The sequence below is a fragment of the Castanea sativa genome, chromosome 10 (assembly GCF_040712315.1).
Source record: "Castanea sativa cultivar Marrone di Chiusa Pesio chromosome 10, ASM4071231v1".
NCBI classification, from domain to species: domain Eukaryota; kingdom Viridiplantae; phylum Streptophyta; class Magnoliopsida; order Fagales; family Fagaceae; genus Castanea; species Castanea sativa.
The window spans coordinates 7522092-7539584 of NC_134022.1; the positions used below are offsets into that span (position 1 = coordinate 7522092).

General features: G+C 35.9%; 1 protein-coding gene across 1 annotated transcript; it reads left to right on the forward strand.

The window, feature by feature from the left end:
• Positions 1-1635: 1635 nt before the first annotated feature.
• Positions 1636-16945, forward strand: LOC142613109 (regulator of nonsense transcripts 1 homolog). Its single transcript, XM_075785308.1, has 29 exons — positions 1636-2371; positions 4459-4710; positions 4795-4965; positions 5086-5136; positions 5345-5437; positions 5631-5726; positions 5839-5889; positions 5978-6096; positions 6508-6616; positions 6990-7112; positions 7192-7263; positions 8503-8574; positions 8656-8722; positions 10564-10706; positions 10804-10875; positions 10955-11083; positions 11605-11760; positions 12023-12136; positions 12213-12311; positions 12392-12469; positions 13273-13407; positions 13987-14061; positions 14241-14355; positions 14523-14896; positions 14998-15060; positions 15149-15220; positions 15507-15638; positions 15735-15854; positions 16087-16945. Exons 1-29 carry the CDS (start codon positions 1790-1792, stop codon positions 16219-16221), a joined length of 3870 nt encoding a protein of 1289 aa, XP_075641423.1. The 5' UTR covers positions 1636-1789; the 3' UTR covers positions 16222-16945.
• The last annotated feature ends 548 nt before the right edge of the window (positions 16946-17493 follow it).

Sequence of the window (17493 nt, forward strand, 5' to 3'; positions counted from 1 at the left end):
AAAGATGAGGTAAAATTTGATTTTGGGAGAGAGAGAAAATGATATTTAAATAAAATAGTTAATAGAATATTGAGACGGTTGTGAATAATAGATTAGTTAAACTAACAAAAATGACAAAATTTGACTAAAACATATTCAGATTCACATGATTGATGTGAATATTTTTATGGATGTTTTTATTAAGAATTTTCTAATTAATTCAAATATGATATTTTCCAAAAATCTATTATATATAAATAGTTCATTAACTATTCTTTTCTTTTTTATTGATCTAGTTCATTAACTATTCTTAGTTATCAATTATCCATATATATTAGATTAAAGTTTGGCTCTATATCAGTTTGGAGCTATCTTTTCAACTCATTATATGACAGACAAAATTTGGCTACAAATTTAGTTATAGCCTAAGGTTACAAATTTACTCAATATCTTTTTATTGGATGTGAATTTTGTCAAATTCACCATTGAATTACATTTTCTTCTTATTTCTTACATACTTGCAAAATTTTCAGAAAATAAAAGATCTATAGTTATATTATCAATCAATTGTTTAAATTGTAAGTTTTTATAATATAAAATTATGCTTAAAAAATAAGTTTCTAAATTATATAGTAAATAAAATCCTGATCGAAACAAAATTTGATATGTGTTTTAAGAGTATAAAGGACATATAATTCAATGGTTCATTTTTTAAAAATATACAGAATTGTTAGTTTTATTTAATGAAGTTGCAATTCTAGGCAATAATTAAATTTGTAACCAAACTTTATCTTTATATGACAATTTATAATACAATTTATTTATATTATTTGAATAAATCACACTACTCATAAACAAAACCTATATATGAATGTGTTTTTCAAATGCCATCGAGTAGTAGGTTAGCCAAACTTTTTCCTATATGCTTTATTAAAAAGAAAATCCTCTATATTATTTATATATATATATATATATATATATATTTTGATGGGAAACCTTTGTATTATTAGTTGCACGGTATTACGGTAAAATAAAAATGAAAAAAAGAAAGAAAGAAAAGAAAAACGTAATATGTAATGGGAAAGACACGAATGAATGACAACACGAGGAAGCACACTCTAAAGTCACAACCATCTTTCAATCAATGCCACCTTGAGTGCCATCTACCGCCTACCAGCTCCAAATGTCACACCACGCGCCTCACGTGGTAAGTTTTAAACAATGAAAATGTGAACTAACATGGAATTACTATTTTTCCCTATCCACTCGTGATTTGCCACGTGATTACTTATAACAAAAAATTATGTAAAATATTGTGCTATTAGCATTGCTAGGAAGATAAAACCCCCTATAACGTGACTTACACTGTTGGTCCCCTCAATGCACATAAAACTCTACAACTTTTGTCATGTCAGTTTTACATAGATCAATTATTTTCTTCTTTAACCTCTCACAGTTTGACATGTGTAACCAAAGTTGAGGTAGTTTATGGGGTCTTAAAATTTTTGCCCAATTAAACCCGCGCGTGTCCCCAACGTCGCAAACAATTTCCCCATTCCTCACGCGCTCTCCTTCTCCCTGACGTCGCACACACGAGACACGCACAAACCCAAAAAACACACACAAAACACAAACACTCTCCCTTCCTCATTTCTCACTCTCTCTTTCTTCCCCAAAGCTCTTATTTCTTTTTTCTCTCTCTCTCTCTCTCACCAAACCCTAACCCTAACCCCCAAACAACATCTACCAATCTCTCTAAAACCCTAACCCTAATTCCACCTCCAAATCGCCTTCTCCCTCCTGGCTGAGGATGGATTCTCAGCCAAACAACCTCTTCGAAACGGCGTCGCAGCCAGACACAGCCAACGACGCCTACACTTTCCTCGAATTCAACACGCAGGGCGAGGATTTCGACTACCCAGAGTTCCGCGACCCGATTCGCTCTCCAGTCTCATGGCCAACGCCTTCCGATTCGTTATCCGACCCGAATGACAGAGGTCCCGGGTCGGACCACCAGTCCGAGACCTCACCTGTATCGGCTGCCCCCGGAAGCGTCACAAAAGCTCGGGCAGTCGGCTCGGGAAGCAGCAGTGGTGGTGGTGGGAATGCTAATAGCAACACCAATATCATCAGCAGCAACAACAACAACAATAGCAGTAGTAATAATCAGGTGGTGGAAGCCCTAGCGGCCGGGATGGGAGGGCTGAACTTTGAGGAGACCGGGGACGACGAGAGCTACGAGTATGGCAAAGGGGATTTCACGGAACACGCGTGTCGGTACTGTGGCGTGTCGAACCCGGCATGTGTTGTGCGTTGCAACGTGCCCTCGTGTCGTAAGTGGTTCTGCAATTCCAGAGGGAACACGTCCGGCTCGCATATCGTTAATCACCTGGTCAGTGCATTTGTTTTATCAGTTTATGTTTTGTTTGATCTGAGGAATAATGTGAGTATAGAAGGGTAGACTGGGAAATTTGTGGTAAATAGGTTAAAGTTTTGTTGGATTGTATGGGTAATTAAAGTATATAGTTTAAATGTTAGCCTTGGAATTACCGGAGTTACTTAGTTTTGGTTAGTGCTAATGTGGGTATTATTCCTTTAGCCTCTCAGATATTATGAAATGCATACATTTGATTTCGAAATTTTGAATTGGAAATTAAGGGTTACTTAGGAATTAGCAGACAAGGTAAAACAATATTTGTAGATACTAATATCATTTTGAAGTGTGGGTTCCAGTTAGCTAACTTGTAAAGTCTCTTTTTGTTGAATAAGAGATTTGGGTTTGTACTGATATCAACTGTATACCTCTAAGATACATACCCAGTATTTTTTTTTTTTTTTTGAAGTGCCAATAGATCTAGGATACACAACCCAACCCCAACAGTGAGAGATAGCCCAAACTTGTAAGAATTTTTATTTATATGTTTTATATATAGGTTCCAATGTTGAACACTTACCTAGTTATCTCTTATTTACCCTTTTGGATTTTGATTTGTATTCTAAACATCATTTGATGGCCATGGATTCACTTGTTATCCATTATTGCTTTTAATTTGATATATGCTTAACAATGTGTAAAATAAATGCTTAACTATATATAAAAAATATAAATAGAATATATTTCATAAGTAATTAATACACTAATTCCCAATGTATCATACCCTAAGTTTAAAAAAAAAAAATGTTGTATCCCCGTACAGTATTGTTTAAAAAAAATGTTGTATCCCCGTACCAGTATCAGATCCATACCTGTATCCGTACCTATGCATCATAGCCAAAAACTAATTGGTGTCTATCATCATGGAGTAGACACTATAGGTTGAATTCTGTTGTACTTATCAAAAAAAATAAATCATATTGAGGTGATTTTCTGAACAATGAAGGCTCTTCAAGAAGTAATTAGAAAGATTTGATTTATTTCATTGTGCTTTGTGCTTAAGTAAAAAAAGGGATATTTTGATGACTAGCATTTCATCAGATTGTTCTTAGAGACAGAACAATCAGGAACATGTCTAATAATTTTCTACTACTTTGTGGAAATATGTTTTGTTAGCATTCCTTCTGAATTAACTTATTTGGTCATCACTTCCATTTGTGTGTTTATGACACTTGGATTAGGACATTAAGAGAGTAATTTTAGAATTTTCTCAGATGTACCTTGTACTAGAGTTGTATCCTTCTATGCTTGTTAAATTGTGTGGGCTTGTAATATAGCCTGTCCTTTCTTCACATATAGGGTAGAGCTAGGCTATGAAGATTCAGCTTGCATATGAATATATGTTATGTACTTTTTTGAGGAGAGATTGATAAAAATATATATATTTTTAGGGCTAAAATGGGAGATGACAGATTTGCACAAATTTTAGTTAAATTGGAACTCTGGAAAACTTTGATTCAGTTAACCTTTGGATTTTAAATTGGATTCAATGTTTACTCTTTAATGATGTTACTATATTGAAAAGAAGAAAAAGCTTTCTCATTCTTTCTGATGGTGATTTTACCTATATGTTCCTCTGGTCCTGATGGAAAGAAGCTTTTGGTGACTTAGTAATGTTATGGAATTATGTATTAACCTCCACACCGAGCGATTTGAAGTGAGAGTTTTGAGTGTATGGTTTATATTTTGCAGTTTGCTTTCCAATTTGTATCCTTTTACCTTTGTACTGGTACTGCTTTAATTTTATTTATTTAATATTTGGAATAGTATTAGTGTAACCTTTTAGTCATATTTACCCACTGATATGAATAATTTATATGGATGTTTTCCCTTAATTATTAGTTATAGGTTTTGTTAGTGATTATTCAATTTCTTTAGTGCTTTTAAATGCTATAGTTTATTCATTCAACATGGGTGAAAATTGATGAATTTTTCTTGAACCAATAGTTTGCTCCAGTTGATATAGGATAAATCATATGCCATTTTGCAATTGAACATGATTCTCTGATATTAATTCTTTTTACGTTATAATGTTGGTTCTATAGGTTCGAGCAAAACACAAGGAAGTATGTCTTCATAAAGACAGTCCTTTGGGAGAAACAATCCTTGAATGCTACAATTGTGGATGTCGTAATGTGTTCTTGCTTGGCTTTATTTCGGCAAAGACAGAGAGTGTGGTTGTTCTTCTTTGTAGGGAACCTTGCTTAAGTGTTAATGCATTGAAGGACATGAATTGGGACCTGAGCCAGTGGTGTCCCCTGATCGATGACCGGTGTTTTTTGCAGTGGCTTGTCAAGGTTAGTTTTCTTTTATGCATTGTTTCCTGTTTCACATATGAGGTGTTTTTTGTTAGACTTTTATAAACTGTTGCATTTTTGCAGATCCCATCTGAACAGGAGCAGTTGAGGGCACGCCAGATCAGTGCTCAACAGATAAACAAGGTTGAAGAACTTTGGAAATCAAATCCTGATGCTTCCCTGGAAGATCTTGAGAAGCCTGGTGTGGACGATGAACCTCAGCCTGTAGCCTTGAAGTACGAAGATGCATATCAGGTGACTGAGTTTGAATGATTGCCAACAACATGATTGCTTTACTACCAGAGAAGGCTGGTGGAAGTTATAGTTTATGTGGCCGTTGACTAATACATTGATGGTGTTACCTTTCTTTTGCAGTATCAAAATGTATTTGCTCCACTAATTAAGCTTGAGGCTGACTATGATAAAGTATGATTCATATCTCTTTATGTCTTCTACTCTTTTTTTTCTGTGCTTATATGGTTACGTTATTCTGTCCGAGTAGAGTGCTAAAGAAGATAATATTTAGCTTAATGATGCCTTTATGCTCCTCGAATGATTTATTCTGATTTCCTGAACAAAACATTGCTTTATGCAAAACATTGTGTGGCATCTTATGATATCTTATTTGTTGTAGATGATGAAAGAATCTCAAAGCAAAGACAATGTCACAATTCGGTGGGATATCGGTCTTAACAAGAAGCGTATTGCATATTTTGTTTTTCCAAAGGTGCTTCACTATCTCAGTTTTTCCATTTTATTTGTGAATATCTTCTCATTACTGGTATTTTAATTTTTCCTGTTCTGCTCGGCCTTTTATGAGCATTTGTTGTACTTTGTTTCTATTTTGAAAATTATTTACTTAAAAAAGTTCTTTATTTTTTCCTTTTTCGAAAATTAAACTGCCTGTTCTGTTGTTGTAGGAAGACAATGAGTTGCGCCTTGTACCTGGAGATGAGTTGCGGCTGCGTTATTCTGGAGATGCAGCACACCCAGCATGGCAGTCAGTGGGGCATGTGGTATGCCTCTTCTTTTGAGAGACATCTAAATGTTGTTTAGTATTTCCTTTCTACCGCTCTGGCAAATAGCCACATTGTATGGGTGTATTACATGCTTTTTATATTGTTCCAGATCAAGCTAACTGCACAAGAGGAGGTTGCACTTGAACTTCGTGCTAGTCAGGTAAATAAAGTGTTATTGCAGTTGGCTTGTTTCTTCAAGTTTTTAGTTAGTTGTCATTATTAGTGCATATTTTTAATATTCTATGCAGGGAGTTCCAGTTGATGTAAACCATGGTTTCAGTGTTGATTTTGTGTGGAAAAGTACAAGCTTTGATCGCATGCAGGGAGCAATGAAAACTTTTGCAGTGGATGAGACTAGTGTTAGCGGGTAGGTTGGCTGGTATTTCAGCTGTCTGCATTTGTTTGTATGTAAAAAGGTTTTAGGGAGTCTTTAATCTTGGCTGTAATATCTTGATTTTTCTAATTTATATTTTCCGGAAATTTGTTATAGAATATTGTGGAGAGGTAATATGAATATCAATGGTAATGCATATAATTCTGTTACATTTTATATAGATATGTTGGACTTTTCCATGCTTTTTTTTTCTACTCTATTAAGGGTTTGTGTTTGGTGTTATTATATCCTAGTTTGATTTGTTTACTCGTGTATCAGTCTGTCAATATTCTGGGTGCTGTGTTCAAATATTAGATCAGTCAATTATAGGGGTCATGCTTATTTTGTTTCTGAGTTATTTGCTCTTTGTTTGCTCTTTGAATTTAAATGCCACCATCCATGCAGGTACATTTACCACCACTTGTTGGGCCATGAAGTTGAAGTTCAAATGGTTCGCAATACACTGCCTCGTCGTTTTGGCGCACCTGGTCTTCCGGAGCTCAATGCATCTCAAGTATGCTGTCCTGATCATCTACTTAATTCTGTCTTGATTGTTATGCTTCCTCTACAGATATATGTTTTAATGTTATTGGTTGAATATTTTAGTTATGGTAAAAAGTTGGAAATTCTAGTCTACAGTTAGGCACTTAGATTGTGAATAGAACCCTATGACCATGTACATCTCGTTTAAGTGCAAAATGGGCATTACGCTACATCAATAAGCCTTTTCAAGAGGCCTAATGATGTACATGTAATGATCAAGAAATCTGCCAAGCTTTTTGAATATGTAATGATCAGAATTCTGCATTTTCATTCTGGGTGACACCTTGCTTTTATGCAAGATATTGTAACCGGATTGCTCAGAGTGGTTTGTACTTGTTTGATAGGTGTTTGCTGTAAAGAGTGTCCTTCAGAAACCTATAAGTTTGATTCAAGGTCCACCTGGCACGGGGAAAACAGTAACCTCTGCAGCGATTGTATATCACATGGCCAAACAAGGCCAGGGGCAAGTAGGTTTAATTTCATGTTTCCTAGCATTTGTATTTATTTGTTTGGTCATTACACTAGATAATATTATTCTTTTGTCAGGTTTTGGTTTGTGCCCCTAGCAATGTGGCTGTAGACCAACTAGCGGAAAAGATAAGTGCTACTGGGTTAAAGGTAATTAAGCAAAGCTTTGCTTGCAATTTTGCCAACTCTATTATATATATATATATATATATATATATATATATATATATATATATATATATATTGGCATTCTGTTCTATTTTTTATTGCCATTTCTGGCCATGTAGTTCCTTTTCCTTATTGCGTCTGTGCATAAACATCTACTGTTAAATGGATTATTTTTTGCAAAGGAAAATATCGTGTGTAAGATTTTCATCAGCTGTGAGAAAAATATTGAGATTAGATAGAACATAATTGTGTATGGGGATCTATCATGAACTCTATTGAACGTAAGGCAATTGAATTTACAAAAGTGGATCCCCACATCATCATTTACCACCTACCTTGTCCAAATTTTGTGTGTCATTGTTCCTGTCTTTCTTTCAGGCAAACCTTGTCATAATGTCAAGTGCCACTCTTTATTTTCTGAGCTGCCATGGCCTGCCCTGGTAAATCACTTTTAAGGACCTGGGCATTACCTAGGCACAACTGCGATCAATAAAGAACCATAAATGTTAAGACTTTTGAGATGTTTTCTTAGCAGTGGACTACAGGATTTGTAAATAAAGCTTATGCACTTGTCTGTTTACTTTCCACTGTAGTGATGATTCTCTCTAAAATGCTTAATTCTGCTGCCTTCTTATCATTCAATTATATGATGCATTGTATTAGAGTAATTTCCTATGCAATGTTGATAATTGAAACCATATTACCATTATATTTTCTCAAAAAGAAGAAATAAAATAATTTCCATTTACTTGAAGAAACTAACTACTTATATCTGGTCATTGACATATTACAATTTTATTCAGAGTATCTTCTACATGTGTGAAAGATTCTTCAATTGATCTGAATTTTTTAAATGACATTATCAATATATAATTGTGTAGAGGCATCTTTGAAAGATGTTTTTGGTTAATTAAATTTTGCGTGATGGAGCTTTCTATTGCTTTCAAGTGCATTTTGTAGGCATGCTTGTCTTGAAAATTGTTGTCTGAAATTGTTGAATTGAATAAAGTTTTGGAACTGTTTAGCAGTCAAAATATCTGTTAGGATTGTTGTTGTCAGAATAGATGGTGGTAGGGGCTCAATTTTAATTCATAATGATGCTTCATTTAAAATCAGTGCTTGCTATTTTACTGTTTTCTTTTATTTGTTTTTTTAAAATTATTTTACCTTACATTTTATTCTTTTTTTGTGGTTTTTTTTTTGGGGGGGGGGGGATTTCAGGTTGTTAGGCTTTGTGCAAAATCAAGGGAAGCTGTGAGTTCTCCGGTTGAGCATCTGACCCTTCACTATCAGGTGTGTGTGGGCATCATTATTGTATTCTGTCTGATACTACTAGTATGTTCTCTGTTCTTAGCCTGTTTTACATTCTTGCAGGTTCGACATCTTGACACATCTGAAAAGAGTGAGCTTCACAAGTTACAACAACTGAAAGATGAACAAGGTCAGGCTTATTCTCATTTTTTTTTGCCCTTTTAAATTTTTATTATTAATGGATAGAGTATTCAATCTGTACTGTACTATTGGTCTTCCGTTTTTGCTGTGTTGTAAAATGGAGCAGTTGATTTGAGGATTGGCTAGCTTGGTTTGATTCTGCTTTGGGTTTTGTAAGCTTAGAGGCGTTAGGATTATTCAGGTTTCAATTTCAGGAACAAAGGGTACTAGTCAGAATATATGCAAGGTGTTATGATTCTTGGAGACATGCAATTGGGTGAAGCCTACTGAAATTTTCATTTTATGTTGTGTTGACAGCGTGTTTGGTGAATAAACTCGTCTCCCCCCCCCCCCCCCCCCCTAAAGAAGAGGAACCCTCTCGTGAACACATGAAATGCCCTTATATAATGACAAAAAAGAGAGAATTAAAATCGGTAAGTAGGAGAATCAATAAAATTAACAATAGGATGAAAGTCTCTATGGCCATCAAACAGTGAAATTTCCACATCTTTAAACATACAACGGTGGATCTCTCCTTCATAATGTCCACAATAGGCACAAAGGAGCTAGATTTCAAACAAGGGAGGAATGATAAAAAAAAAAAAAACTGATTCCTTTATCCACTTGGTAGATCAATAGCACTTTTAGGCATTACCCGATCTACTTCAAACATGAAAAAATAAAGCTTCCTAATTTATAGGCAGTATCACAATGCTACAACAAATGGTCCATAGTCTGTCCACTACTTCAGATGCAGCACCCTTTTATGAAGGAATTCCTCTCATGAGATTATAAAATGTTAAAATCTTCCCCCAGAACATTGTCCAGAAAAATAAAAAGCCCTTTTTGAAGCCTTAACACGAAATCCTTTTCAAGGGGAAAGTCATGTCACTAGTCTCTCAAAGCCTCATTATATGATCAAACATCAAATTTTCCATTGCCAGTGAACCTCTAGTTGGAATGCTTGGATACCAAATATTGAAGAATAAATCAACTGACGCAATCTCAATTGTGAAAGTCTAGAATGAATCTAATATTAGAAGAGCATATCCTCCTCTCATTTTGGCCATCTAAATAAGAAATAGTTGAGCCAAGAGTCTTGTCATGGTTGGCATGTCCTGGTGTTTCCAACAGAGGCATCCAGGTTCAAATCCCCCCACCCCCAACTATGAAATCATTAAGTAAGATATAGCTGAGTCATCCTTATCTGATGCAGTTGCATATAGCTTCAGGTATAACTCTTCAAAGAATGATCCCCACATATGGTGAATACTTTGCATATCAGAATTGTGATTCAATTGTTTTATTTATTGTTTTTAATAGGTAATTCACTTGTTTTATCTGCTCTGTGCAGTTAGATTGCTTTAGGTAGGAAACAAGTAACTGGGGGATTAGTTTACTATGGTTACTCTGTGGAAGATAAAATAATAGTTTGTTTGTATTTGTGTTGTTTATTTATTCATTTATTCTTATTTTTAAAGGAGAGTTCCCTTTGGGGGTCATTGCCAGGTCAATTTAAGTTCCTCTGCTTGAATAGTGTGTCTGATTAAGGTTATCATACCACTATATATTTGGAATATGTTGCACCGGGAATGTAGGAAACGAATGAGTTTGACTTAACTTACAAATTGTTTTTGAAGATTTTATTGAACTTTAATAAAGCTTGTTGAGTGTGCTTTGATATCTGGACATTTCTGCATAATCACTTTCTTTGGATATCATTTTTTTTAACCTTTTACCTAGTAACTTAGATCCTTCTTGAATTTCCCATGCCTAATTTTTGTTAAATAAAAACTGCATCTTTGAGTTCGAAGTTGGTTTTTTCTTATTTCTTTCTCCTAATTTGTACAGGAGAATTGTCTAGCAGTGATGAGAAAAAATATAAAGCACTGAAGCGGGCAACTGAAAGGGAGATTTCTCAAAGTGCTGATGTCATCTGTTGCACATGTGTTGGTGCTGGAGATCCTCGATTGGCAAATTTTAGGTTCCGCCAGGTTGAAATGCATCTAACATGTGGAAGTTTGTCTAGGATTCACTAGTTTAAAAGCTTACTCTTTTTAACTTTTTGTTTTGTTTTTGTATTTTTTTCAGGTACTTATTGATGAGTCCACGCAGGCTACAGAACCTGAATGTCTTATTCCTTTGGTTCTTGGGGCAAAGCAGGTATAGAGATCAAGTTTAACCTTGTCATTCTATTCTCCCTGTTTCATGAGTGGTCTTCTGACTAGTAAATATGCATCAGGTTGTTCTTGTTGGGGACCATTGCCAGCTTGGTCCAGTCATTATGTGCAAGAAAGCAGCTCGTGCTGGCTTAGCCCAGTCTCTCTTTGAACGTCTTGTTCTACTTGGGGTGAAACCGATTAGGTTGCAGGTAATGAGTAGGATATATTATGTCTGTTTTTATGGAACTTATATAAATTCCATGCAGGTCTCAAAGTTTTACTTTTATCTCCTTCCCATTCTTACTGTTGGAGCTAGGAGTCTACATACTTGAACAAGACAATGAAAGTCATTTTTAAATTGATTTCTCCTTAACGTAATAACAAACTAATTGAAATTTAGAAATTAATGGGGGAGATGAATAATAAATTAATGGTGGTGAATTGTTTTCACGATGGTAATTGCTTACTTATAATGATGGTATAAATTGGTATATGCATGCTTATCCTGTACTGTGATAGCTGAAACGGCTTTTTCATGTTGAAAATTTGTTCGTACTTTGCTGTCCATTCATTTACGCTATTTGATGGAGTTTTGTTGATTTGTAAGGACTCGTTAAAGGTTAATAATTTGATGTGTTGAAATGTACAGCTGACTTTTTATTGTACTTATTGTCATTGCCCAATATACAATTTTTTAAGACTCATTTCTTACATTCTGTTTGAAACCTAGGTTCAATATCGTATGCACCCATCTCTGTCAGAATTTCCTTCTAACAGCTTCTATGAAGGCACGCTACAGAATGGAGTAACTATAAATGAGAGGCAATCTTCGGGAATTGACTTTCCTTGGCCTGTGCCCAATCGCCCAATGTTCTTTTATGTCCAGGTATTACAACTGCCTATCAATTGCCTGTAGTTAGATTTTGGTCACAGTGAACATAAATAGAATTAGCAAATAACTGGTGCATTATATGATTTGTATCTAGCTTGGGTGTGAAATCATTGGTTTGATTCTTAAAATCATCATAAATTGATTTTGATGTTAAAACTGGTTGAGCTCCTTTTTGTTTTGGGTGTGTTTTCAAATCTCGGCTCCCTCCCCCTGGCACCCCCAGTGAGCTGTCTGATAAAATATGCTTGTTTTGTAGATGGGACAAGAGGAGATAAGTGCTAGCGGAACATCCTATCTGAATAGGACTGAGGCTGCTAATGTCGAAAAGATTGTAACTACTTTCTTAAGGAGCGGTGTAGTGCCTAGTCAGGTTACTATGGATCTTCTTTACTTCTGAATTGGTGCAGTTCTGTTCTCAGTTATTAATTATATCCCTTATATCACAGATTGGGGTGATAACACCATATGAGGGACAAAGAGCATATATTGTGAACTATATGTCTAGAAATGGTGCTCTTAGACAGCAACTTTACAAGGAGATTGAGGTAATGTTTATATTCAACTCATCAGTCCTAGGGCACAATAACTTTTTCCTGCTGTTTCTAAAAACTTGTGTTTATTACAGGTTGCAAGTGTAGATTCATTTCAAGGAAGGGAAAAAGACTACATTATTCTGTCATGTGTGAGGAGTAATGAACATCAGGTTAGTTAATGTGACATTTATGATATTTATTCAGTGTTATTTCTGACCTGAAGACTCAGTATTGGTCTTGGTTAACTCTTGTTTTAATGAGAGGCAGTGGATGGACATTTGTTTCTAATTATTGGTGTCCCTGTAACCATTGTCATCATTGTTGTTGTTTATTTCTATTTTTCGAATGAAGTTTCACTGTCAATTCTTGTATTTGCTGACAAGATTTAATATGCTTGTTCATGCTTTAAGGATTTGACACCCCTGTATTAATTTACCTTCATGGACTAGTTTAACAAAATGAAATGGCAATAACTGTCAAAGCAGAAGAGATATTTTACCTTGTCCTCCTTTTTGGATTACTAGGTATAGTTGATTTCTGTCATATATTCATTATTTTCTAATCTTATATTCTCCGTTCGCACTTAGCATTTGAGAGTTCAAAGGGGGGCTGGGTTGAGCTGTAGTGGTAGTAAAATATTTCTAACCTTTATCAAAACTTATCAAGTGCAAGTGAGATCTAGTTCAATTGTTATATTCTTCTACTAGAAGAACAAGACTGAGGGTAAGGTCAGGGTTCAAAACCCATTATGTTGCGTGTGATTTACTAATTTAAAAAGTAAGCAATATTGGCAGTTCATATAAAACCCTTAATTTTGTGGCCTACAGGTTATGTAATGGATACCTAAAGTATGTGTTTTTAGGTGATTGGTGGATTCTGAATGTTGTCCAGAAAGATATTGTTTGTATCTAGATATTTTCATACATGATATATTTATGTATTGATGTTTGACTGCTGGTTCCCTTCTCTACAGGGAATTGGATTCCTTAATGATCCCCGTAGGCTCAATGTTGCTTTAACTCGTGCTCGATATGGTATTGTCATTCTGGGGAATCCTAAAGTCCTGAGCAAACAGCCACTGTGGAATAGCTTATTGACACACTACAAGGTATTTCCTTGTTTTATGCTATTGTGGTTTGTCTAAGGCTCTATCTTATTGCACTTGCAATGTGCTGGAATTGATTCTGGGATGTTGAAGCTAGTCAACTATTATTCTTTGTCTTAAAATGGATCATAACCTTTTCCTCTTTGGTTGTCTCAAAATGTATGAACGATTCTGTAAGTGGAATTTGTACTTTATTTTTTATATTAGCCTCCTTTTTTTTTTTTTTTTTTCCAAAAAGCAAACAATATTATCAAAGGTGATACCACTTTGATTGTCAAATCCTTGTGCCATTTTAAAAGTTTCAATTATTTTTGAGGCAGAGGGAGCATTTCACAGATTGACAGTATTTTTTATCTTACATCGTGTGCATATTATGCTATTATTTATAATTATGTCAGAGATTTGGTCATGTATCTTTTAATTCAACATCCTTAATTTTTGACCTTTCAACATTAAGTGATTAGTGGTTTCTTGTTCAATATGTAATGCGTGGTATTGCAGATCACTCGTAGTTTGATGCAACTAATCCTTTTTTTTGTTACTAAACAACGTCCTCCTATTTTTTTGCTAATGTTTCATCAGGAGCATGAATGCTTGGTTGAAGGACCTCTGAATAATTTGAAACAAAGTATGGTTCAATTTCAAAAGCCTAAAAAGGTAGGTGATGGAAATTCAAAAGTTGATATGTGAGTTTCTTTTAATTTTTGGGCTTTCCTTCCTCTTTTTTTTTTGAGAGAGAAGGGGGGGGGGGGGAGGGTTAATCATTGGGGTTGGTTATCAATTATGAAGCATTTATGTGGATAGGAGCTGATATTAATATTGTTATTTTGAAATAGATCTACAACGATAGGAGGCTTTTCTTTGGTGGTGGACCTGGTGTTGTGCCTAATGATACTTTTGGTTCTGTTGCCTCATCTCCAAATGCTGATAGAAGAAGCGGTCGTGGTAGGGGTATGTTATTTCTAACATATTGTATATTTACATTATTTGTATTTTCCTGGAATGACACTTTAAATCCAGCAGAGTGGCTTGAGTGTGCTCCTTTTTCACTGTTGAGATTATAATGTCTTCGAAGTAGTACATGACACGATCGAGATACTATTTTGTTCCAACTGCAGGTACTTTTGTATCTCCTGGCCCTCCTAATGGTACCCATAAGCCTGGGGTGCATCCTGCGGGCTATCCAATGCCTCGGGTTCCCCTTCCACCATTTCCTGGTGGTCCCCCTTCTCAGCCATATGCTATTCCATCTCGTGGAGCAGTGCATGGACCAGTCGGAGCTGTTCCTCATGTCCCTCCACCAGGCAGTCGGGGTTTTGGGGCTGGGCGTGGCAATGCTGGTGCTCCTATTGGCAGTCATCTGCCTCACCAACAAGGCACCCAGCAAGCTATTGGAAATATTGGCTCTACTTTCAACTTTCCTGCACTGGAGAATCCAAACAGCCAGCCATCTGTGGGTGGTCCATTATCTCAACCTGGGTTTGTTAATAATGTCTGTACTCATTCTTTCTTGTTACATTTATTTGCCAAATTTTTGTATTCTATCCCGTATTAGTGTTGTCATGTCCTGAGTATCATTTTTTTATGTGTCAGATGCCAGTTCAAGGGCCTAGCCAAACATTTCGAGATGGATTTTCCATGGCGGGCATGTCTCAGGTATTTATTGTACTTGCATATGCAACTGTATATATGTTTGTTCTATTCTTGATTTTCATTTATTTCAATGTCTTTCAACTATTATCAGGAATTCTTGGGTGATGACTTCAAAAGCCAGGGATCACATGTTCCTTATAATGTTGCTGAATTTTCCACTCAGGTACATGTCAGGGAAATCCTAGTATTCTTTTATATACTTGGTCATATATATTGCATATTGCGGAGTGTTTGGTTGTATTTGATCTTGATTACGTATTGGAAACTCTGGGATGTATAATGTTGTGCTATTTATTGTTTGGGTGTGATGCTTTAGGGATTACAAGGTGTATTAGGGGTTTGTCTTTTTAATTTATAAGACTAATGAAATTTATTTATTGGGTGGCTTAATATTAAATGATTTCACCTTTCTGTTTATTATGTTGATGTGTTACTGGCCTGGTCTGCAGGCTTCTCAAAGTGGATATGCTGTCGATTATGTTACTCAAGGAGCACAAGGTGGGTTTCCTGGGAACTTTCTAAACCAGAACTCTCAAGCTGGATATTCTCGCTTTGGTACAGGGAATGATTTTATGTCCCAGGTTTGAGTTCATTACCACTCTGAATGTGTTTATGCTTTCTTTTATCATTATTTCCTTTTCTTTTTTGAACTTATACTTTGATTTCTGCTGTTTCAGGACTACATGACGCATGGTTCGCAAGGCCTATTTACTCAGGTTGGCTTCAATGACCCCTCACAAGATGATGCATCACAGAGCCACTTTGGTGTGGCAAATGCGAACCCACTTCAGTCTCAGGTTTCTTCAAATTTTAATGCTGTTTACTAGCAGAACTTTGTAGGTAGAATTATGAAAATGCCAAGTTGTAAGAAACATATGGCTATGGAGAGTAGTTTGCCAAACCTTGCTGTGTTTAGCAAGGAGTTTGATGCAATGTGCTCTTGGCTAAATGTTTTCTGCATCCTTAAGGCTTGGTTGCAGGTGGTCCTCTCAAGTGAAGAAGTTTATAACTTGTCTGACTTGTTTGCAGGGCTTGATGAATTCTCTCTACTCTCAGCCCTTTGCCCACTACAACACGCAACCACCGCTGAACTTGCAGGCTCCACAACAGCAGCCTCAGCAGGGTCAGAGCTCTCAAAATCAGAAAATCCATTTTAATGGTTGAGAGAGGAAACTGTTTCTCTGATGGGTTATAGTCCTTGCATTCAGCAACTTGGTTTTGTGCTCTCATGTGTGCCCAAGTATATCTGCTGCCCTAGAATGCAGAAGGGTTTGCCTTTTGTGGGGGTCAGTTTGATTATCTCCACAACCCGTGGTTGATTATTTTGGGGGTTGGGATTAAGATTATTGGCAAGATGAACGGGCCTTTGAGAAAAACACTGGCGGCACATCCAGGGCTGAGAAAGAAAAGGATAACCATAACCCCTAGTACCTGCTTGGAGTTTTGTGTTGTTTTTGAGAGAAGGTAAAATTATTCCTGAGGGAGAGCATTACATGACATGGTTTGGTCGAAAGGGTGTGGACCATTAAGAAAGCCTGAAGAAGCAGGGCCATTTACAACGTACAGGGAAAACCATTTATACAGAAGCAGTAACCACTGAAATTTTTGTACAGCCAGCTGGGGAAAGTCAGCCTAACCCTTTCAGCTCTTCCTGACATGTAATTACACTCCACATTATTGTTGAATAGACAATGACGATATGTTAGGATTGTTTGCGAGTGCAAAGTATTGCTACCAGATTGAACTGTGGTGGTATATAAAAAGGTGTGATAATGGTTTTCATGTGTAATTTAGTTTGTCTTATCCTATGTTTGGATGGAGAGAGAGGAGATTGAAAGATTGACTAGAATGTGCTGAATTTTAGTATATTTTGGCCGCCTTTCCTTCAGTTTTTCTTATTTCCCTTAATCTCCCTCCGTGCCACATACTTTTAATGTTTACGTGGATTGACAGCCACAATTGATGAGTTCTACTTTCCCACCCAATACAATCTCCGAATTGATTTGTTAATTAATTTGAGCCATTGATTTCTCACTATTTACTTCAATATTTGAACATAATCTGTTGATACTTATGTATGGCATGAAAGATTTATCCTGATCGAGGCATGTATCAAAAGAGATTCTTAAGTGATTGTCAGTTGTGTGAGAGAATTTGCTTTGAGCTGTAGGAACTAGCGACTTTAAGCGTCAATAACGCTAGTTGGATGGTTTTATTTTATATTTTAGGGCATTTACTTTTGTTGGGGCATCTATGCTTCTTATTGTTAAATGGCCAAAATGTAATGTAACCATTATCTATTTATGGTTCTTTCCGTTAGAACGCTTGTTGGTGTTTCTAACTAGGATGTCCAGGCCTTCTAAACTCCTCTCCTCTCTTAATCATTGCTTTAAAAAAAAAAAAAAAATTTGGTACATATCGCCCATTGCAACGTCT